A 16069-nucleotide genomic window follows, 5' to 3' on the forward strand; every position below is an offset into this window, starting at 1 on the left:
GGTCATGTATAGCTAATCTAGTTGAATTGTTTGAGAAGTCACTAGCACATTGGATAGAGGAGTGTCTATGGGTGATGTTTATATGGACTTCCATAGAGCATTTGATAAGGTTCTGCACAAGAGATTATCAGCAAAAATAAAAGCATACGGAATCAGAGGTAGCCTTGTGACAGGGGTTGGTAATTGGTTTGGAGGTAAGAGACAGAGAGTAGGGATAAAGGGAATGTGCTCCGATTGGTGGTATTTTCCAAGTGGTGCTCCCCAGGTATCTGTACCGGGGCCTTTAGTATATATATATATATATATATATATATTTGAAGCAATAGAGAATTGAATATCCAAACCTTTCATAATTTTTAAAACTTCTATCAGACCCCCATTAATCTTCTCTGGTTTAGTTAAAAAAGCTCAATTTTTAAAGCCTTCTATTATAACTATAATGACCATCCCTAGTATCATTCTCATGATTCCTTCTTGTACCCTTTCCATGGCTCTAATATCCTTCTTATAATGCGGTGCACAGAACGGCATGGAATATTGCAACTGTGGCCTAACCAAAGTCTTGTACATATTCAACATTGCTTCTTTGCTTTTATTTTCAAAGCTCGTATGTGTAAAACCCAAAATCTCATGCATCTTATCTACCACTCTATTAAGAATCTTACCGTACCACTGTTCTTCTTCCGAATATGTTCTTGAGGTTTATCTTCATTGAATTGAATCCTCTGCCTACCTGCCCACACTGCCAATCTGTCTATGCCCTCCTGCAATGTTCCTCACAGTGTGCCATATTGATAATTTGATATTAGTTTAGTAATATCAGTAAACTTACATAGCTGACATGTATTTTTTAAAAAATCAGTTCTTGGGATATGGGTGACACTTGCGTGGCTGCATTTATTGCCCATCCTTAGTTGCCCTGAGAAGGTGGCCGTGGTCCTTCTCCTCGAAACGCTGCAGTTCTTGTGGTGATAGTGCTCCCACGATGGTGTTAGAAAGGGAATTCCAGGATATTGACCCAATGACAACAAAAACTTGCATTTATATAGTGCCTTTAACATAGTAAAACGTCCCAAGGCGCTTCACAGGAGCATTATTAAACAAAATTTGACACCAAGCCACATAAGGAGATATTAGGACAAGTGACCAAAAGCTTGGTCAAAGAGGTAGGTTTTAAGGAGGAGAGAGAGGTAGAGAGGCAGAGAGGTTTATGGAGGAAATTCCGAGCTTAGGACCTAGGCAGCTGAAGGCACGGCTGCCAGTGGTGGGGTGAAGGAAATTGGGGATGTGCAAGAGGCAAAAATTGGAGGAGGGCAGAGATCGAGGAGGGTTGGAGGCTGGAGGAGATTAGAGAGATAGGGTGGGGCGAGGCCATGGAGGGATTTGAAAACAAGGATGAGAATTTTAAAATCGAGGTGTCGCTGGACAGGAGCCAATGTAGATCAGCGAGCACGGGGTTGAATTGGACTTGGTGAGAGTTAGGATATGACAATGAAGGAAAGGCGATGCATATCCAAATCTCTTGGAGGAGAACATGGGAGGCGATGGTGTTCTTAAGACATTGTCGATCGTGACCTTCTTGGTGGTAGAGGTCACGGGGCTGGAAGGTGATGCTGTTCCTAGGACATAGTATCATAGTATGGTACAGCACTGGAGGCGGTCATTCGGCCCATCCTGCCTGTGCCGGCTCTTTGAAAGAGCTATCCAAATAGTCCCATTCCCCTGCTCTTTCCCCATAGCCCTGTAAGTATTTTCTCTTCAATACTTATCCAATTCCCTTTTGAAAGTTACCACTGAATCTGTTTCCACCACTCTTTCAGGCAGTTCCTTTCAGATCATAACAACTTGCTACATAAAAAAAATGTTTCCTCATGTCACCTCTGGTTCTTTTGCCAATCGCCTTAAATCTGTGTCCTCTGGTTACTGACCCTTCTGGAAACAGTTTCTCCTTATTTACTCCATGAAAACCGTTCATGATTTTGAACACCTCGATCAAATCTCCTCTTAACATTCTCTGCTCTAAGGAGAACAACCCCAGCTTCTGCAGTCTCTCCACATAACTGGTACCATTTTAGTAAATCTCTTCTGCACCCTCTCTAAGGTCTTGACATTCTCCTAAAGTGTGGTGCCCAGAATTGAACACAATACTCCAGCTGAGGCCGAACCAGTGTTTCATAAAGGTTTAGGTCAACTTCCTTGCTTTTGTACTCTATGCCTCTGTTTAGAAAACCAAGGATCCCATAAGCTTTTTTAACAGCCTTCTCAACTTGCCCTGCCACCGTCAAAGATTTGTGTACATACACCCCCAGGTCTCTCTGTTGTGCACTCCCTTTAAAATTATACCATTTAGTTTATATTACCTCTCCTTGTTCTTCCTACCAAAATGTATCACTTCACTGCGTTAAATTTCATCTGCCACGTGTCTGCCCATTTCACCAATCTGTCTATGTCCTCCTGAAGTCTGTTACTATCCTCCACAACCAACGGATCAGATCAAAGCTCTGCAGTCCTGCCACATTCAGTCGTGAATGGTGGTGGACAATTAAACAACTAACGGGAGGAGGAGGCTCTGCAAACATCCCCATCCTCAATGATGGCGGAGTCCAGCACGTGAGTGCAAAAGACAAGGCTGAAGCGTTTGCAACCATCTTCAGCCAGAAGTGCTGAGTGAATGATTCATCTCGGCCTCCTCCCGATAAACCCACCATCACAGAAGCCAGTCTTCAGCCAATTCGATTCACTCCACATGATATCAAGTAACGGCTGAGTGCACTGGATACAGCAAAGGCTATGGGCCCCGACAACATCCCAGCTGTAGTGCTGAAGACTTGTGCTCCAGAACTAGCTGCGCCTCTAGCCAAGCTGTTCCAGTACAGCTACAACACTGGCATCTACCCGACAATGTGGAAAATTGCCCAAGTATGTCCTGTCCACAAAAAGCAGGACAAATCCAATACGGCCAATTACCGCCCCATCAGTCTAGAATCATAGAAGTTTACAACATGGAAACAGGCCCTTTGGTCCAACATGTCCATGTCGCCCAGTTTATACCACTAAGCTAGTCCCAATTGCCTGCACTTGGCCCATATCCCTCTATACCCATCTTATCCATGTAACTGTCCAAATGCTTTTTAAAAGACAAAATTGTACCCGCCTCTACTACTGCCTCTGGCAGCTCGTTCCAGACACTCACCACCCTTTGAGTGAAAAAATTGCCCCTCTGGACCCTTTTGTATCTCTCCCCTCTCACCTTAAATCTATGCCCCCTCGTTATAGACTCCCCTACCTTTGGGAAAAGATTTTGACTATCTACCTTATCTATGCCCCTCATTATTTTATAGACTTCTATAAGATCACCCCTTAACCTCCTACTCTCCAGGGAAAAAAGTCTCAGTCTATCCAACCTCTCCCTATAAGTCAAACCATCAAGTCCCGGTAGCATCCTAGTAAATCTTTTCTGCACTCTTTCTAGTTTAATAATATCCTTTCTATAATAGGGTGACCAGAACTGTACACAGTATTCCAAATGTGGCCTTACTAATGTCTTGTACAACTTCAACAAGACATCCCAACTCCTGTATTCAATGTTCTGACCAATGAAACCAAGCATGCTGAATGCCTTCTTCACCACCCTATCCACCTGTGACTCCACTTTCAAGGAGCTATGAACCTGTACTCCGAGATCTCTTTGTTCTATAACTCTCCCCAACGCCCTACCATTAACGGAGTAGGTCCTGGCCCGATTCGATCTACCAAAATGCATCACCTCACATTTATCTAAATTAAACTCCATCTGCCATTCATCGGCCCACTGGCCCAATTTATCAAGATCCCATTGCAATCCTAGATAACCTTCTTCACTGTCCACAATGCCACCAATCTTGGTGTCATCTGCAAACTTACTAACCATGCCTCCTAAATTCTCATCCAAATCATTAATATAAATAACAAATAACAGCGGACCCAGCACCGATCCCTGAGGCACACCGCTGGTCACAGGCCTCCAGTTTGAAAAACAACCCTCGACAACCACTCTGTCTTCTGTCGTCAATCCAATTTTGTATCCAACTGGCGACCTCACCTTGGATCCCATGAGGTTTAACCTTATGTAACAACCTACCATGCGGTACCTTGTCAAATGCTTTGCTGAAGTCCATGTAGACCACGTCTACTGCACAGCCCTCATCTATCTTCTTGGTTACCCCTTTAAAGAACTCAATCAAATTTGTGAGACATGATTTTCCACTCACAAAACCATGCTGACTGTTCCTAATCAGTCCCTGCCTCTCCAAATGCCTGTAGATCCTGTCTCTCAGAATACCCTCTAACAACTTACCCACTACAGATGTCAGGCTCACCGGTCTGTAGTTCCCAGGCTTTTCCCTGCCGCCCTTCTTAAACAAAGGCACAACATTTGCTACCCTCCAATCTTCAGGCACCTCACCTGTAGCGGTGGATGATTCAAATATCTCTGCTAGGGGACCAGCAATTTCCTCCCTAACCTCCCATAACGTCCTGGGATACATTTCATCAGGTCCTGGAGATTTATCGACCTTGATGCGCGTTAAGACTTCCAGCACCTCCCTCTCTGTAATATGTACACTCCTCAAGACATCACTATTTATTTCCCCAAGTTCCCTAACATCCATGCCTTTCTCAACCGTAAATACCGATGTGAAATATTCATTTAGGATCTCACCCATCTCTTGTGGTTCCGCACATAGATGACCTTGTTGGTCCTTAAGAGGCCCTACTCTCTCCCTAGTTACTCTTTTGCCCTTTATGTATTTGTAGAAGCTCTTTGGATTCACCTTTGCCTTATCTGCCAAAGCAATCTCATGTCCACTTTTTGCCCTCCTGATTTCTCTCTTAACTCTACTCCGGCAATCTCTGTACTCTTCAAGGGATCCACTTGACCCCAGCTGCCTATGCATGTCATATGCCTCCTTCTTCTTTTTGAATAGGGCCTCAATCTCCCGAGTCATCCAAGGTTCCCTACTTCTACCAGCCTTGCCCTTCACTTTATAAGGAATATGCTTACCCTGAACCCTGGTTAACACACTTTTGAAAGCCTCCCACTTACCAGACGTCCCTTTGCCTGCCAACAGACTCTCCCAATCAACTTCTGAAAGTTCCTGTCTAATACCATCAAAATTGGCCTTTCCCCAATTTAGAATTTTAACTTTTGGGCCAGACCTATCATTCTCCATAGCTATCTTAAAACTAATGGAATTATGATCACTGGTCCCAAAGTGATCCCTCACTAACACTTCTGTCACCTGCCCTTCCTTATTTCCCAAGAGGAGGTCAAGTTTTGCCCCCTCTCTAGTCGGGCCATCCACATACTGAATGAGAAATTCCTCCTGAATACACTCAACAAATTTCTCTCCATCCAAGCCCCTAATGCTATGGCTGTCCCAGTCAATGTTGGGAAAGTTAAAGTCCCCTACTATTACCACCCTCTACTCTCAATCATCAGCAAAGTGATGGAAGGTGTCATCGACAGTGCTATCAAGCGGCACTTACTCACCAATAACCTGCTAACCGATGCTCAGTTTGGGTTCCGCCAGGACCACTCGGCTCCAGACCTCATTACAGCCTTGGTCCAAACATGGACAAAAGAGCTGAATTCCAGAGGTGGCACTTGTAGCTGCATTTGACCGAGTGTGGCACCAAGGAGCCCTAGTAAAATCGAAGTCAATGGGAATCAGGAGGAAAACTCTCCAGTGGCTGGAGTCATACCTAGCACAAAGGAAGATGGTAGTGGTTGTTGGAGGCCAATCATCTCAGCCCCTGGGCATTGCTGCAGGAGTTCCTCAGGGCAGTGTCCTAGGCCCAACCATCTTCAGCTGCTTCATCAATGACCTTCCCTCCATCATAAGGTCAGAAATGGGGATGTTCGCTGATGATTGCACAGTGTTCAGTTCCATTCGCAACCCCTCAAATAATGAAGCAGTCCGAGCCTGCGTGCAGCAAGACGTGGACAACATCCAGGCTTGGGCTCATAAGTGGCAAGTAACATTCGCACCAGACAAGTGCCAGGCAATAACCATCTCCAACAAGAGAGAGTCTGACCACCTCCCCTTGACATTCAACGGCATTACCATCGCTGAATCCCTCACCATCAACATCCTGGGGGTCACCATTGACCAGAAACATAACTGGACCAGCCACATAAATACTGTGGCTACAAGAGCAGGTCAGAGGCTGGGTATTCTGTGACGAGTGACTCACCTCCTGACTCCCCAAAGCCTTTCCACCATCTACAAGGCACAAGTCAGGGGTGTGATGGAATACTCTCCACCAGCCTGGATGAGTGCAGCTACAACACTCAAGAAGCTCGACACCATCCAGGACAAAGCAGCCCGCTTGATTGGCACCCCATCCACCATCCTAAACATTCACTCCCTTCACCACCGGCGCACAGTGGCTGCAGTGTGTACCATCCACAGGATACACTGCAGCAACTCCCAAGGCTTCTTCGACAGCACCTCCCAAACCCACGACCTCTACCACCTAGAAGGACAAGAGCAGCAGGTACATGGAAACAACACCACCTGCACATTCCCCTCCAAGTCACACACCATCCCGACTTGGAAATATATCGGCGTTCCTTCATCGTCGCTGGGTCAAAATCCTGGAACTCCCTTCCTAACGGCACTGTGGGAGAACCTTCACCACACGGACTGCAGCGGTTCAAGAAAGCGGCTCACCACCACCTTCTCAAGGGCAATTAGGGATGGGCAATAAATGCCGGCCTCATCAGCGACGCCCACATCCCATGAATGAATAAAAAAAAACATTGTTTACTACATTTCTGAGTTTCGTGTCATTTGCAAACCTTGAAATTATACCCTGTATACCCATGTCCAGGTCATTAATATATATCAAAAAGAGCAGTGGTCCTAATACCAACCCCTGGGGAACACCATTGAATGCTTCCCTCCAGTCTGAAAAACAACCATTCACCACCACTCTCTGCTTTTTGTCCCTTAGCCAATTTTGTATCCATGCTGCCACTGTCCCTTTAATCCCATGGGCTTTAATTTTGCTAACAAGTCTATTATGTGGCACTTTATCAAATGCCTTTTGAAAGTCCATATACACAACAGAACTCAATCACGTTGGTCAAACACGATTTTCCTTTAACAAATCCATACTAACTTTCATTTATTAGCCCACACTTTTCCAAGTGCCAATTAATTTTGTCCTGGATTATTGTCTCTAAAAGTTTCCCCACCTCCGATGTCAGGCTGACTGACCTGTAATTTCTGGGTTTATCCCTCTGTCCTTTTGTGAACAGGGGTGTAACATTTGCAATCCTCCAGTCCTGTGGCACCACTCTCATATCTAAGGAGAATTGGAAGATTGTGGCCAGGGCCTCCGCAATTTCCACCCTCACTTCCCTCAGTAACTTAGGATGCATCCCATCTGGACTGGGTGACTTTTCTACTTTGAGTACTGCCAACCTTTTAAGTACCTCCTCTTTCTCTATTTTTATCCTCTCCAATATCGCTACTACCTCCTCCTTTACTGCAACATTGGCAGCATCCTCTTCTCTAGTAAAGACCGTGTGAAGTATTCATTTGGTACCTCAGCCATTCCCTCTGCCTCCACAAGAAGATTTTTTTGTGCCTAATCAGCCCCACTCTTCCTTTGACTACCCTTTTACTATTTATATATTTATAAAAGACTTTTGGGTTCCATTTTATGTTAGCCGCTAATCTATTCTCATACTCTCTCTTTGCCCCTCTTATTAGATCTCCTCTGTACTTTCTGTATTCAGTTTGGTTCTCTACTATATTATGAATCTTATATTTATCATAAGCCTCCTTTTTCTGTTTCATTTTAATCTCTGTATCTTTAATCATCCAAGGTGTTCTAGATTTGGATGCCCTTCCTTATACCTTCGTGAGAATGTGTCTAATCTGTACCAGAATCATCTCCTCCTTGAAGGCCTCCCAATTACTGATTTGTCTAACAATTTCTGATTCCAATCCGCCTGGGCAAGATCTCCTTTTATCTCACTGAAATTAGCCCTCCTCCAGTTAAGTATTTTTATGCTTGATTGTTCCATGTCTTTTTCCATAATTATTCTAAACCCGATGATATTATGATCACTGTTTGCTCCCCAACTGAAACATGCTCCACTTGCCTCACTTCATTCCCCAATACTAGATCCAGCACTGCTTCCTTCCTCATTGGGCAGAAAATGCATTGATCGAGAAAGTTCTCCTGTACACATTTCAGGAATTCCTCCACCTCTTTGTCCTTTACACTGTTACTATCCCAGTCTATATTTGGTTAATTGAAGTCCCCTATTATCATTATTCTAAAGTTCTTGCACCTTTCTGTAATTTGCCTGAAAATTGGCTCCTCTACCTCCTTCCCACTATTTGATAGGCTATAGTATACACCCAATGGCGTAAATAGCTCCTCTATTGTTCCTTAATTCTAACCAAATAGATTCTGTCTTTGACTCCTCAACTACATCATCCCTTTCCAGTGCCATAATAGTTTCTTTGATCAATACTGCCACCTCCCCCTCCTCTCTTTCCTTCCCTGTCTTTCCTGAATACCTTGTAGCCAGGAATATTAAGTTCCCAATCCTCGCCTTCTTTGAGCAAGGTCTCTGTTACTGCCAGTGTATCATAGTCCCATGTGGCGACTTGAGACTGCAGCTCACCAACCTTATATACCATGCTACGTGCATTTATGCATATGCACTCCAAACTCATCTTAGACTGCCTTGCATTTGCCCCCTGTCTGATCCCTCCTATTTCTGAACTATTCTTTACTCTATTGCTATTTGCCTGTCCCAGTCCTCTGTGCACCTTGTTTCTCCTCTGTAACGTTTCATCCTGGTGCCCATCCCCCTGCCAAATGAGTTTAAACCCTCTCCCACAGCATTAGTTAACCTCCCCGCGAAGATATGGGTCCCAGCTTGGATGAGATGCAACCCCTCCATCTTGAACAGGTTCATCCTGCCTCAGAACTGGTTCCAATGGCCCAGGAATCTGAAGCCCTCGCTCCTACACCATTTCTCCAGCCACGCATTAACCTGTCTTATCCTACTATTCCTATACTTACTGGTTGTAAACAATTTTACAACACCAAGTTATAGTCCAGCAATTTTATTTTAAATTCACAAGCTTTCGGAGGCTTCCTCCTTCCTCAGGTGAATGTTGTGGAAATGAAATCCTCGAAATGAAATCGCATTTATAAATCACAGAACAATGCTTGGTGATTACAGACAGTTTTTTCAACTGCCCGTTGCCAAGGCAATCAGTGTGCAGACAGACAGGTGTTACCTACAAGGTCTCCGAATATACAAATCACCAAAAAAAATAGAGATAGAGAGGTAGAAACATAGAAAAGACAGCAACTGACCCGTTATATTAAAAACAGATTACTAGCGCAGAGATTACTACCTTTGAGGTCCTGCTTTTTAACTTCCTTTCTAGCTCCTGAAACTCTGACCTCAACCCTTTTCCTTCCTATGTCATTGGTTCACATGGACTACGACTTCTGGCTGTTCCCCTTCCCCTCGCAGAATGTCCTGCACCTGTTCTGTGATGTCCTTTACCCTGGTACCAGGGAGGCAACCATTCGGGACTCACGTCTGCGGTTGCAGAAACGCTTGTCTATCCCCCAGACTATCGAATCCCCTATGACAACTGCATTTCTACACTTTCTTGTGCGTTCCTGTGCAGCCGAGTCTCCCACGGTGCCGTGCATTTGCTTCTGACTGCACTCCCCCGAGTTGCTATCACCCTCACTGGTTCCTGCACTGTCTGCCTGGTGGTCACCCACTCCCTCTCCTCCTGAACTCTTAGTAGCTGCAGGGTGACCACCTCCTGAAACGTACTATCGACAAAACTCTCAACTTCCCGTATGCACTGTAGTGATGCCAGCTGACCCTCAAGCTCAGAAAGTCTGCGCACGACCTCGAGCAGTTGGCGGCACTTCCTCCACTTGTGATTTTCCAGGACACACAAAGTTTTCTGAAGTTCACACATGGTACAGGATGTGCATGCGATGGGCCCCAGCTGTCCTGTCATGTTAGCTAACATTAATTTAAAATTGTTTTCTTTTAGCTTTAAGGCTATTTAAATATTCAGCTGACACTAAAACACTAAAACTCTAACCACTAAAAACGTTAACCACCAAAAAAAACTAACCAATGAACTAATTACCTATGTGTAACTTACCGCTGATCCCACTCTCCCAGCTTTACACACTCAGATCCCCCTCTCCCCACTTTATTCACTCAGATCCCCCTCTCCCCACTTTATTCACTCAGATCCCACTTTATTCACTCAGATCCCGCTTTCCCCACTTTATACACTGAGGTCCCGCTCTCCCCACGTTATACACTCAGGTCCCGCTCTCCCGACTTTATTCACTCAGATCCCACTCTCCCCACTTTATACACTCAGATCCCGCTCTCCCTGCCTTACATACTCAGGTCTGCTCTCCCCGCTTTATACACTGAGGTCCCACTCATCCTGCTTTATACACTCAGATCCCGCGCTCTCCGCTTTATAAGCTCAGGTCCTCTCTCCCCACTTTATACTCTCAGGTCCCTCCACCTGATTTATACATTCCGATCTGCTCTTGCCGCATATGCACAGGGGGTGTCTGTACACAAACCTTTGAAGGTGGCAGGACAAGTTATGAAGACCTTGCTGCTCCTGTCCTCGGTTGGAGAGGTCACAGGGTTGGAAGGTGCTGTTGATGTTACCTTGGTGAGTTGATGCCGTGCATTTTGTAGATGTTGACGGTACACATTGCAGCCATGGTGCGCTTGCAATGGATGAGTGGTGGGCAGATGAGTGCATGGCTTCTGAGTCCAGTGCCAGGGGCGCCCATCAAGCAAACTGCCCTGTCCTGGATGGTGTGGAGCTTCTTGATGGGTGTCTGGACCCCAGCCACCATCCAGGTGTGAGTGGGTTAAGCCTGCCATCACCTTTCCTTGCGCCCAAGTCCAAATCTAATCCCCATTGAACTGAGAGGGGAAAACATGAACCACCCTCGGCTTCAAATCCCAACAGTCGCGACGCGTGCCGCCAGAAAACGCGCGAATCCGAGAACAGCCCTCGCCCCGCCCTGAACCGCCCAATCTCGCGGCCCGCGGCCGTTCCGCGCGCACTCTTCGGCGGGCGCGCGCGCCTCGCGTCCATCCCCCCCCCCCCCTCACCACCCCGCAATCGTGCGTCAGACATGCGGCCGCGCGCACGTTTCGGCTGGACGGAGAGGGCCAATGAGCGTCGGCGGCGCGCCCCGACACGGTGCACGCGCACGCTGGAAGCGAGGTTGAGCCGAGCGCTGCTTTGCCCAGTGTGAGGAGAAGAGTGGTTGTGCGCTCGGAGCGGGTAACCCTGGCGTTGGGCGTCCGCCCCTCAGTCACCCTCCTCTTGGAGTCCGTCGCCTTTCCTGACCCTCTCCCTGCTTCTTTTTTCCCCTCCCCCCTAGGGGGGGGAGATGGCGGGCGGCAGCGGAGGCGGGGGCTGCTGCAGCCCCAACCCCGCTCTGTGGTATCACCGGGACTTGAGCCGAGCGGCGGCCGAGGAGCTGTTGGCCCGGGCCGGCAGAGATGGCAGTTTCTTGGTGCGTGACAGCGAGAGTGTCTGCGGGGCCTATGCACTCTGTGTACTGTGAGTATCTCGTTCCCTTTACTGAAGCAACAACCAGTGCAGCGAAAATATTAAATGTCTGGTTTAAAAATGTCTGGTTTAAAAGTTGCATTTTTTTTAAAGCGTGAAGTAAATGCGCAACTTTGGAGCAGCGAGCACCAGTCTTTGTCAAGAGAGTCTGCAAATGTTTGTTTTGGGGATGAAGCATCGTTTCTGCTCTTTTTACATGGTTAATGTGAACTTGTGGACTACGTTGGCGAACTTTTTAAATTAAAAATTGCCGTTGCAAACTTTAAAACAATAATTTGCAAATGCCAGACATTGTTTTAAAGTTTACAAAGGCGATCTTTCATTTAAATACAATAAAAATAAAAGCTTGCAAGTGCAAAATATATTTTGCATTTGCAAGTATTAAAATATATATATATATTGTAATACTTGCAAACACACAAAATTGCATTTACAGACTTTTAAAAAAATATGTATTTGGCACTTTTGAACTGGAGCTCTCTTCCCGAGTTTTGGGGATTTCCGTTTAAATGTTGCTTCCTCCGTTCTCAAGTAGACGCTAGGTATCCAATGCTGAATCTAATATGTTGTGGTTCAATCCACCTCCCTCCCCTCTTTTTCGATAAGCCCAGCCGTTTGATTTCAGGAAATGCCAGTTATTTATATATACAGCCTCACTATTTTGCGAAGTAAATGTTTGCGTGTGTGTGTGTGTGTACATATATATGTTTATTTTCAGAATGGTAGATATGGAGGGGGGAAGGGGAAATAGTTTGCATATGTCATCCCAAAGGAGACTGAGTTGGCAAATTTTCATGCAGATTTGTGCAGTTTCTTCCTCTGGATGTCTTTTTTTCTAAACTTAAGTCACTTGAAATTAGATATCTTCTGTAGCATATCTCGAGGGAAACGTGTATTTACTGAAGATTATTTAGGGAAACAGGATGCATATTTATTGAAGATCCTTTGCATAGAATACTTCACCCATTGTTGCTTGCATTTTTTTATGGGTGCATGGCCAAGACCCTGTACCCTTTTAATGGCTCCAAATAGGACAAGGCTAGTTGGGTGCAACAGGGACCAATACCTCAGAAAATAACCACAACATCATGCACGCAAGGTTGAATTTTTTTCCCTCAGTGTTTCATCAATTTGGCAATGCAGCTTTTATTTAAAAAAAACTCTCAGTAGATTTAATGTTGACTACACCTGGAGCGAGATTAAATTGCATAACTTTTTATTTTTCCCCTTGTTTGCATAACAAACTCAACTGTTTACCTTATAGGATGAGCAGCTGAGCTTGGTGATGGAAAATGTTCTGTCTAAAAGGGGTGATATTTCTGGAAAGTGCACTGTGGTATGTTGGCACTTACCCCATTGTAGGATGTGAACGCTTCTTTTGAGGATGATATGTGATCTGATGTTTGTTTTGGGATGTTTGCAGTTTTTTGCAGCAGGTGTTTGTTTGAGCACTGATTCTAAATGCCATCTGTGATCCAAGCGAGTCAGTTAATACACAGTGGACTGACTGGTTTTGTTCCTTAAGAGCGTTCTCAAGGTTATGTCAGTTGCTGGGAGTTTTCTTCTATCCAGCGACTGTGATGAACCGAATGAAACTGGTATTCTAGCGTGCTTATGTTTAAAATGAGAGCTGCAGGTTGTTCTCTTAACATCTGTTGCTGACATGGAAGGTCACCGGTTTAATCTCATCTGTGGCAGCAATTGGGGTGGACCTGATCACTACCCATTGACTTATGCTGTTTTTGGGCTCGTCAGGGGAGAATGGGATTGGCTCCGCTGTGAAGTTGAATAAATCTTAAAAAGAAAGAGAAAGACTTGCATTTGTGTAGCACCTTTCACAACCTCAACGTCCCAAAGCAATTTACAGCCAATGAAGTACTTTTTGAAGTGTAGTCACTGTTGTAATGTCGGAAACGCGGCAGCCAATTTGCACACAGCAAGCTCCCACAAACAGCAGTGTGATGATCAGATAATCTGTTTTAATGATGTTGGTTGAGGGATAAATATGGCCCAGGACATCAGGGAGATCTCCCCTGCTCTTCTTCATAATAGTGCTGTGGGATCTTTTATGTCCACCTGAGCGGGCAGCCTGGCCCTTGGTTTAACGTCTCAGGCAAGAGCGTGACAACTGAACCACGGCTGACATGGCTGAAATCTTGTTAAAGACGACTTTCTAGGATGGTGCGTGAAGAATTGTCAGTTGGCCGAGCTATCGGGAGGGTGGGGGGGCTGGTCTCCATAGCACTGTATCATGGCAGGAGACGGTTCTTTCAGGAAAGGCGAAAATTGTGCCATGGAAAAGTCTACCGTTACACTTAGAGCTAATGTCTCATTAGTTGTAGGTGAACTTGTGAAAGACGTAGTTCCAAGGTAAGAGGACAGTGAGTGGTTTTATAGCACCTTATTTATGGGTTATATTGTGTACATTCTAATGAGTGTTACCGACTGGCATCACACCCGTGAGGGGTGATTTTTTTTTCAGGTAGGCTGGCATAGAGGGTCACCAGTATATAAAACGACAACGAAACAGGTCATCAAAGGGGAAACACTATTCTCGGCTGGTGAGAGTGATGTTGATTTCACTCACTCTCCCTAAAAGATGGTGTTCAAAATTATGGGGGGTTTTGGTAGAGTAAAGGAGGAGAAACTGTTTCCACTGGCGGGAGGGTTGGTAACCAGAGGTCACAGATTTAAGATAATTGGCAAAAGAACCAGGGGGAGAAATATTGTTACGCACAGTGACAATGATCTGGAATGCACTGCCTGAAAGGGTGATGGAAGCAGATTCAATAATAACTTTCAAAAGGGATATATACTTGAAAAGGAAAAAATTGCAAGGCTATGGGGAGAGAGTGGGACTAATTGGATAGCTCTTTTAAAGAGTCGACACAGGCACGGTGGGCTGAATGGCCTCCTTCTGTGCTGTACGATTCTATAAAACTTTTAAAAAATATCTTCTACCTCAGAACTAACCATTCCCATTTTCTTCATGGGTAATCCTTCCCATATCTTGCAGGGAGCTCACAGTGTCTGATTCCCAGACCAGAAAATACCTGCTTGGGTGATTTATACATTGAATATTTCCTACTGGCTGCTGTTGCGTTGAGTAGGGATCGACATCCTTCCCAGTTCTGGTTGTTGTTTTTGACAATGCAATGTAACAAGAATGAGAAGTTTGACACATCAGCTCCTTTGGATTGTGAGTATTTCCCCTCCCAGCCCCCAGAGTATTTAAAGAAAAGAACAGTCCTGATGTGAGGACTTACCCTTGTGGCATTTTGAGTTGACTCAGACTGCATGTGGTGCATTAGTGAAGGCAATCCTTTGCTGTCTAGCTATCTAGATATGATTCAACAGAACTGCGAGCTGGTGACTAATTCACCTTTTGCCAAGCAGGGTTCTGAACCGAGCAGCTTCCTATGTCTCATTTTGGGCTTGGTGCACCCTTTTGCAAATCTTCACACTTTTTGATTAGGCCACTTTTATTGTCAGTTTATTTTGCTAGTAAAATTGTGTTGCTGCCCAGATAGGTGCAACAAGTACTGGTTCACACTGCTTAAAATGTAGCCATGAAGTGGAGATGCCGGTGATGGACTGGGGTGGACAAATGTAAGGAATCTTACAACACCAGGTTATAGAGGTAAGCTCCGAAAGCTTGTGATTTTCAAATAAAACTGTTGGACTATAACCTGGTGTTGTAAGATTCCTTAAAATGTAGCCTGCAGTGTTGATTTCCTGCAGGTAAGTGCACCGTGTGATATGGAACAGAGCCATGTAGGTCAGGAAGAGATCAGGCCAGTGCTGAATGCCTGGGGTTGCTGCAGTTGGCCTCAGGGTCCTTGATCAGGAAAGAAAAAAAAAATCACCCAGCACCCATGCTCGTATGTCAACAACAACTTGCATTTATATAGCAAGTAGTAAAACGTCCCAAGGCACTTCACGAGTGTTATTTGACAGAAGTTGACAACAAGCCACATAAGGAGATATTCGGACAGGCTTGGTCGAAGAGGTAGGTCTTAAAGGAGGATAGAGAGATGGAGAGGTTTAGAGAAGGAATTCTAGAGCTCAGGGCTGAGTCAACTGAAGGCACAGCCACCAATGATAGGGTGAAGGAAATCAGTGATGCATAAGTGGCCAGAATTGGAGGAATGTAGAGATCTGAGGGTTGTCGGGCTGGCGGAGGTTACAGAGAAAGGGAGGGGTGAAGCCATAGAGGGATTTGAACACAAGAATGAGAACGTCACTTGGTTTGGCTGGAATGTCTCTCCCAAATGGTTGGGTCACCTGGCGGCACTCACTGCACCCTTGATCGCGATATTGTACTTGGTAAAAATTGGTAAAGAGCCTTGCAGATTATCTGTATGGAAGTTGCCCCCATACTTACTGAAGGTGCCATGTAATCT

General features: G+C 45.3%; 1 protein-coding gene across 1 annotated transcript in view; it reads left to right on the forward strand.

Annotated features, from left to right (window-relative positions):
• The first annotated feature begins 11323 nt into the window (after positions 1-11323).
• inppl1a (inositol polyphosphate phosphatase-like 1a) overlaps positions 11324-16069 on the forward strand; it is a 146018-nt gene continuing 141272 nt past the window's right edge. Inside the window, exon 1 of the mRNA XM_067985599.1 lies at positions 11324-11657. Within this exon, the coding sequence (XP_067841700.1) occupies positions 11485-11657 (173 nt within the window). The 5' untranslated portion in view covers positions 11324-11484. The remainder of the gene's footprint in view (positions 11658-16069) is intronic.

The sequence above is a fragment of the Heptranchias perlo genome, chromosome 6 (genome assembly GCF_035084215.1).
Source record: "Heptranchias perlo isolate sHepPer1 chromosome 6, sHepPer1.hap1, whole genome shotgun sequence".
NCBI classification, from domain to species: domain Eukaryota; kingdom Metazoa; phylum Chordata; class Chondrichthyes; order Hexanchiformes; family Hexanchidae; genus Heptranchias; species Heptranchias perlo.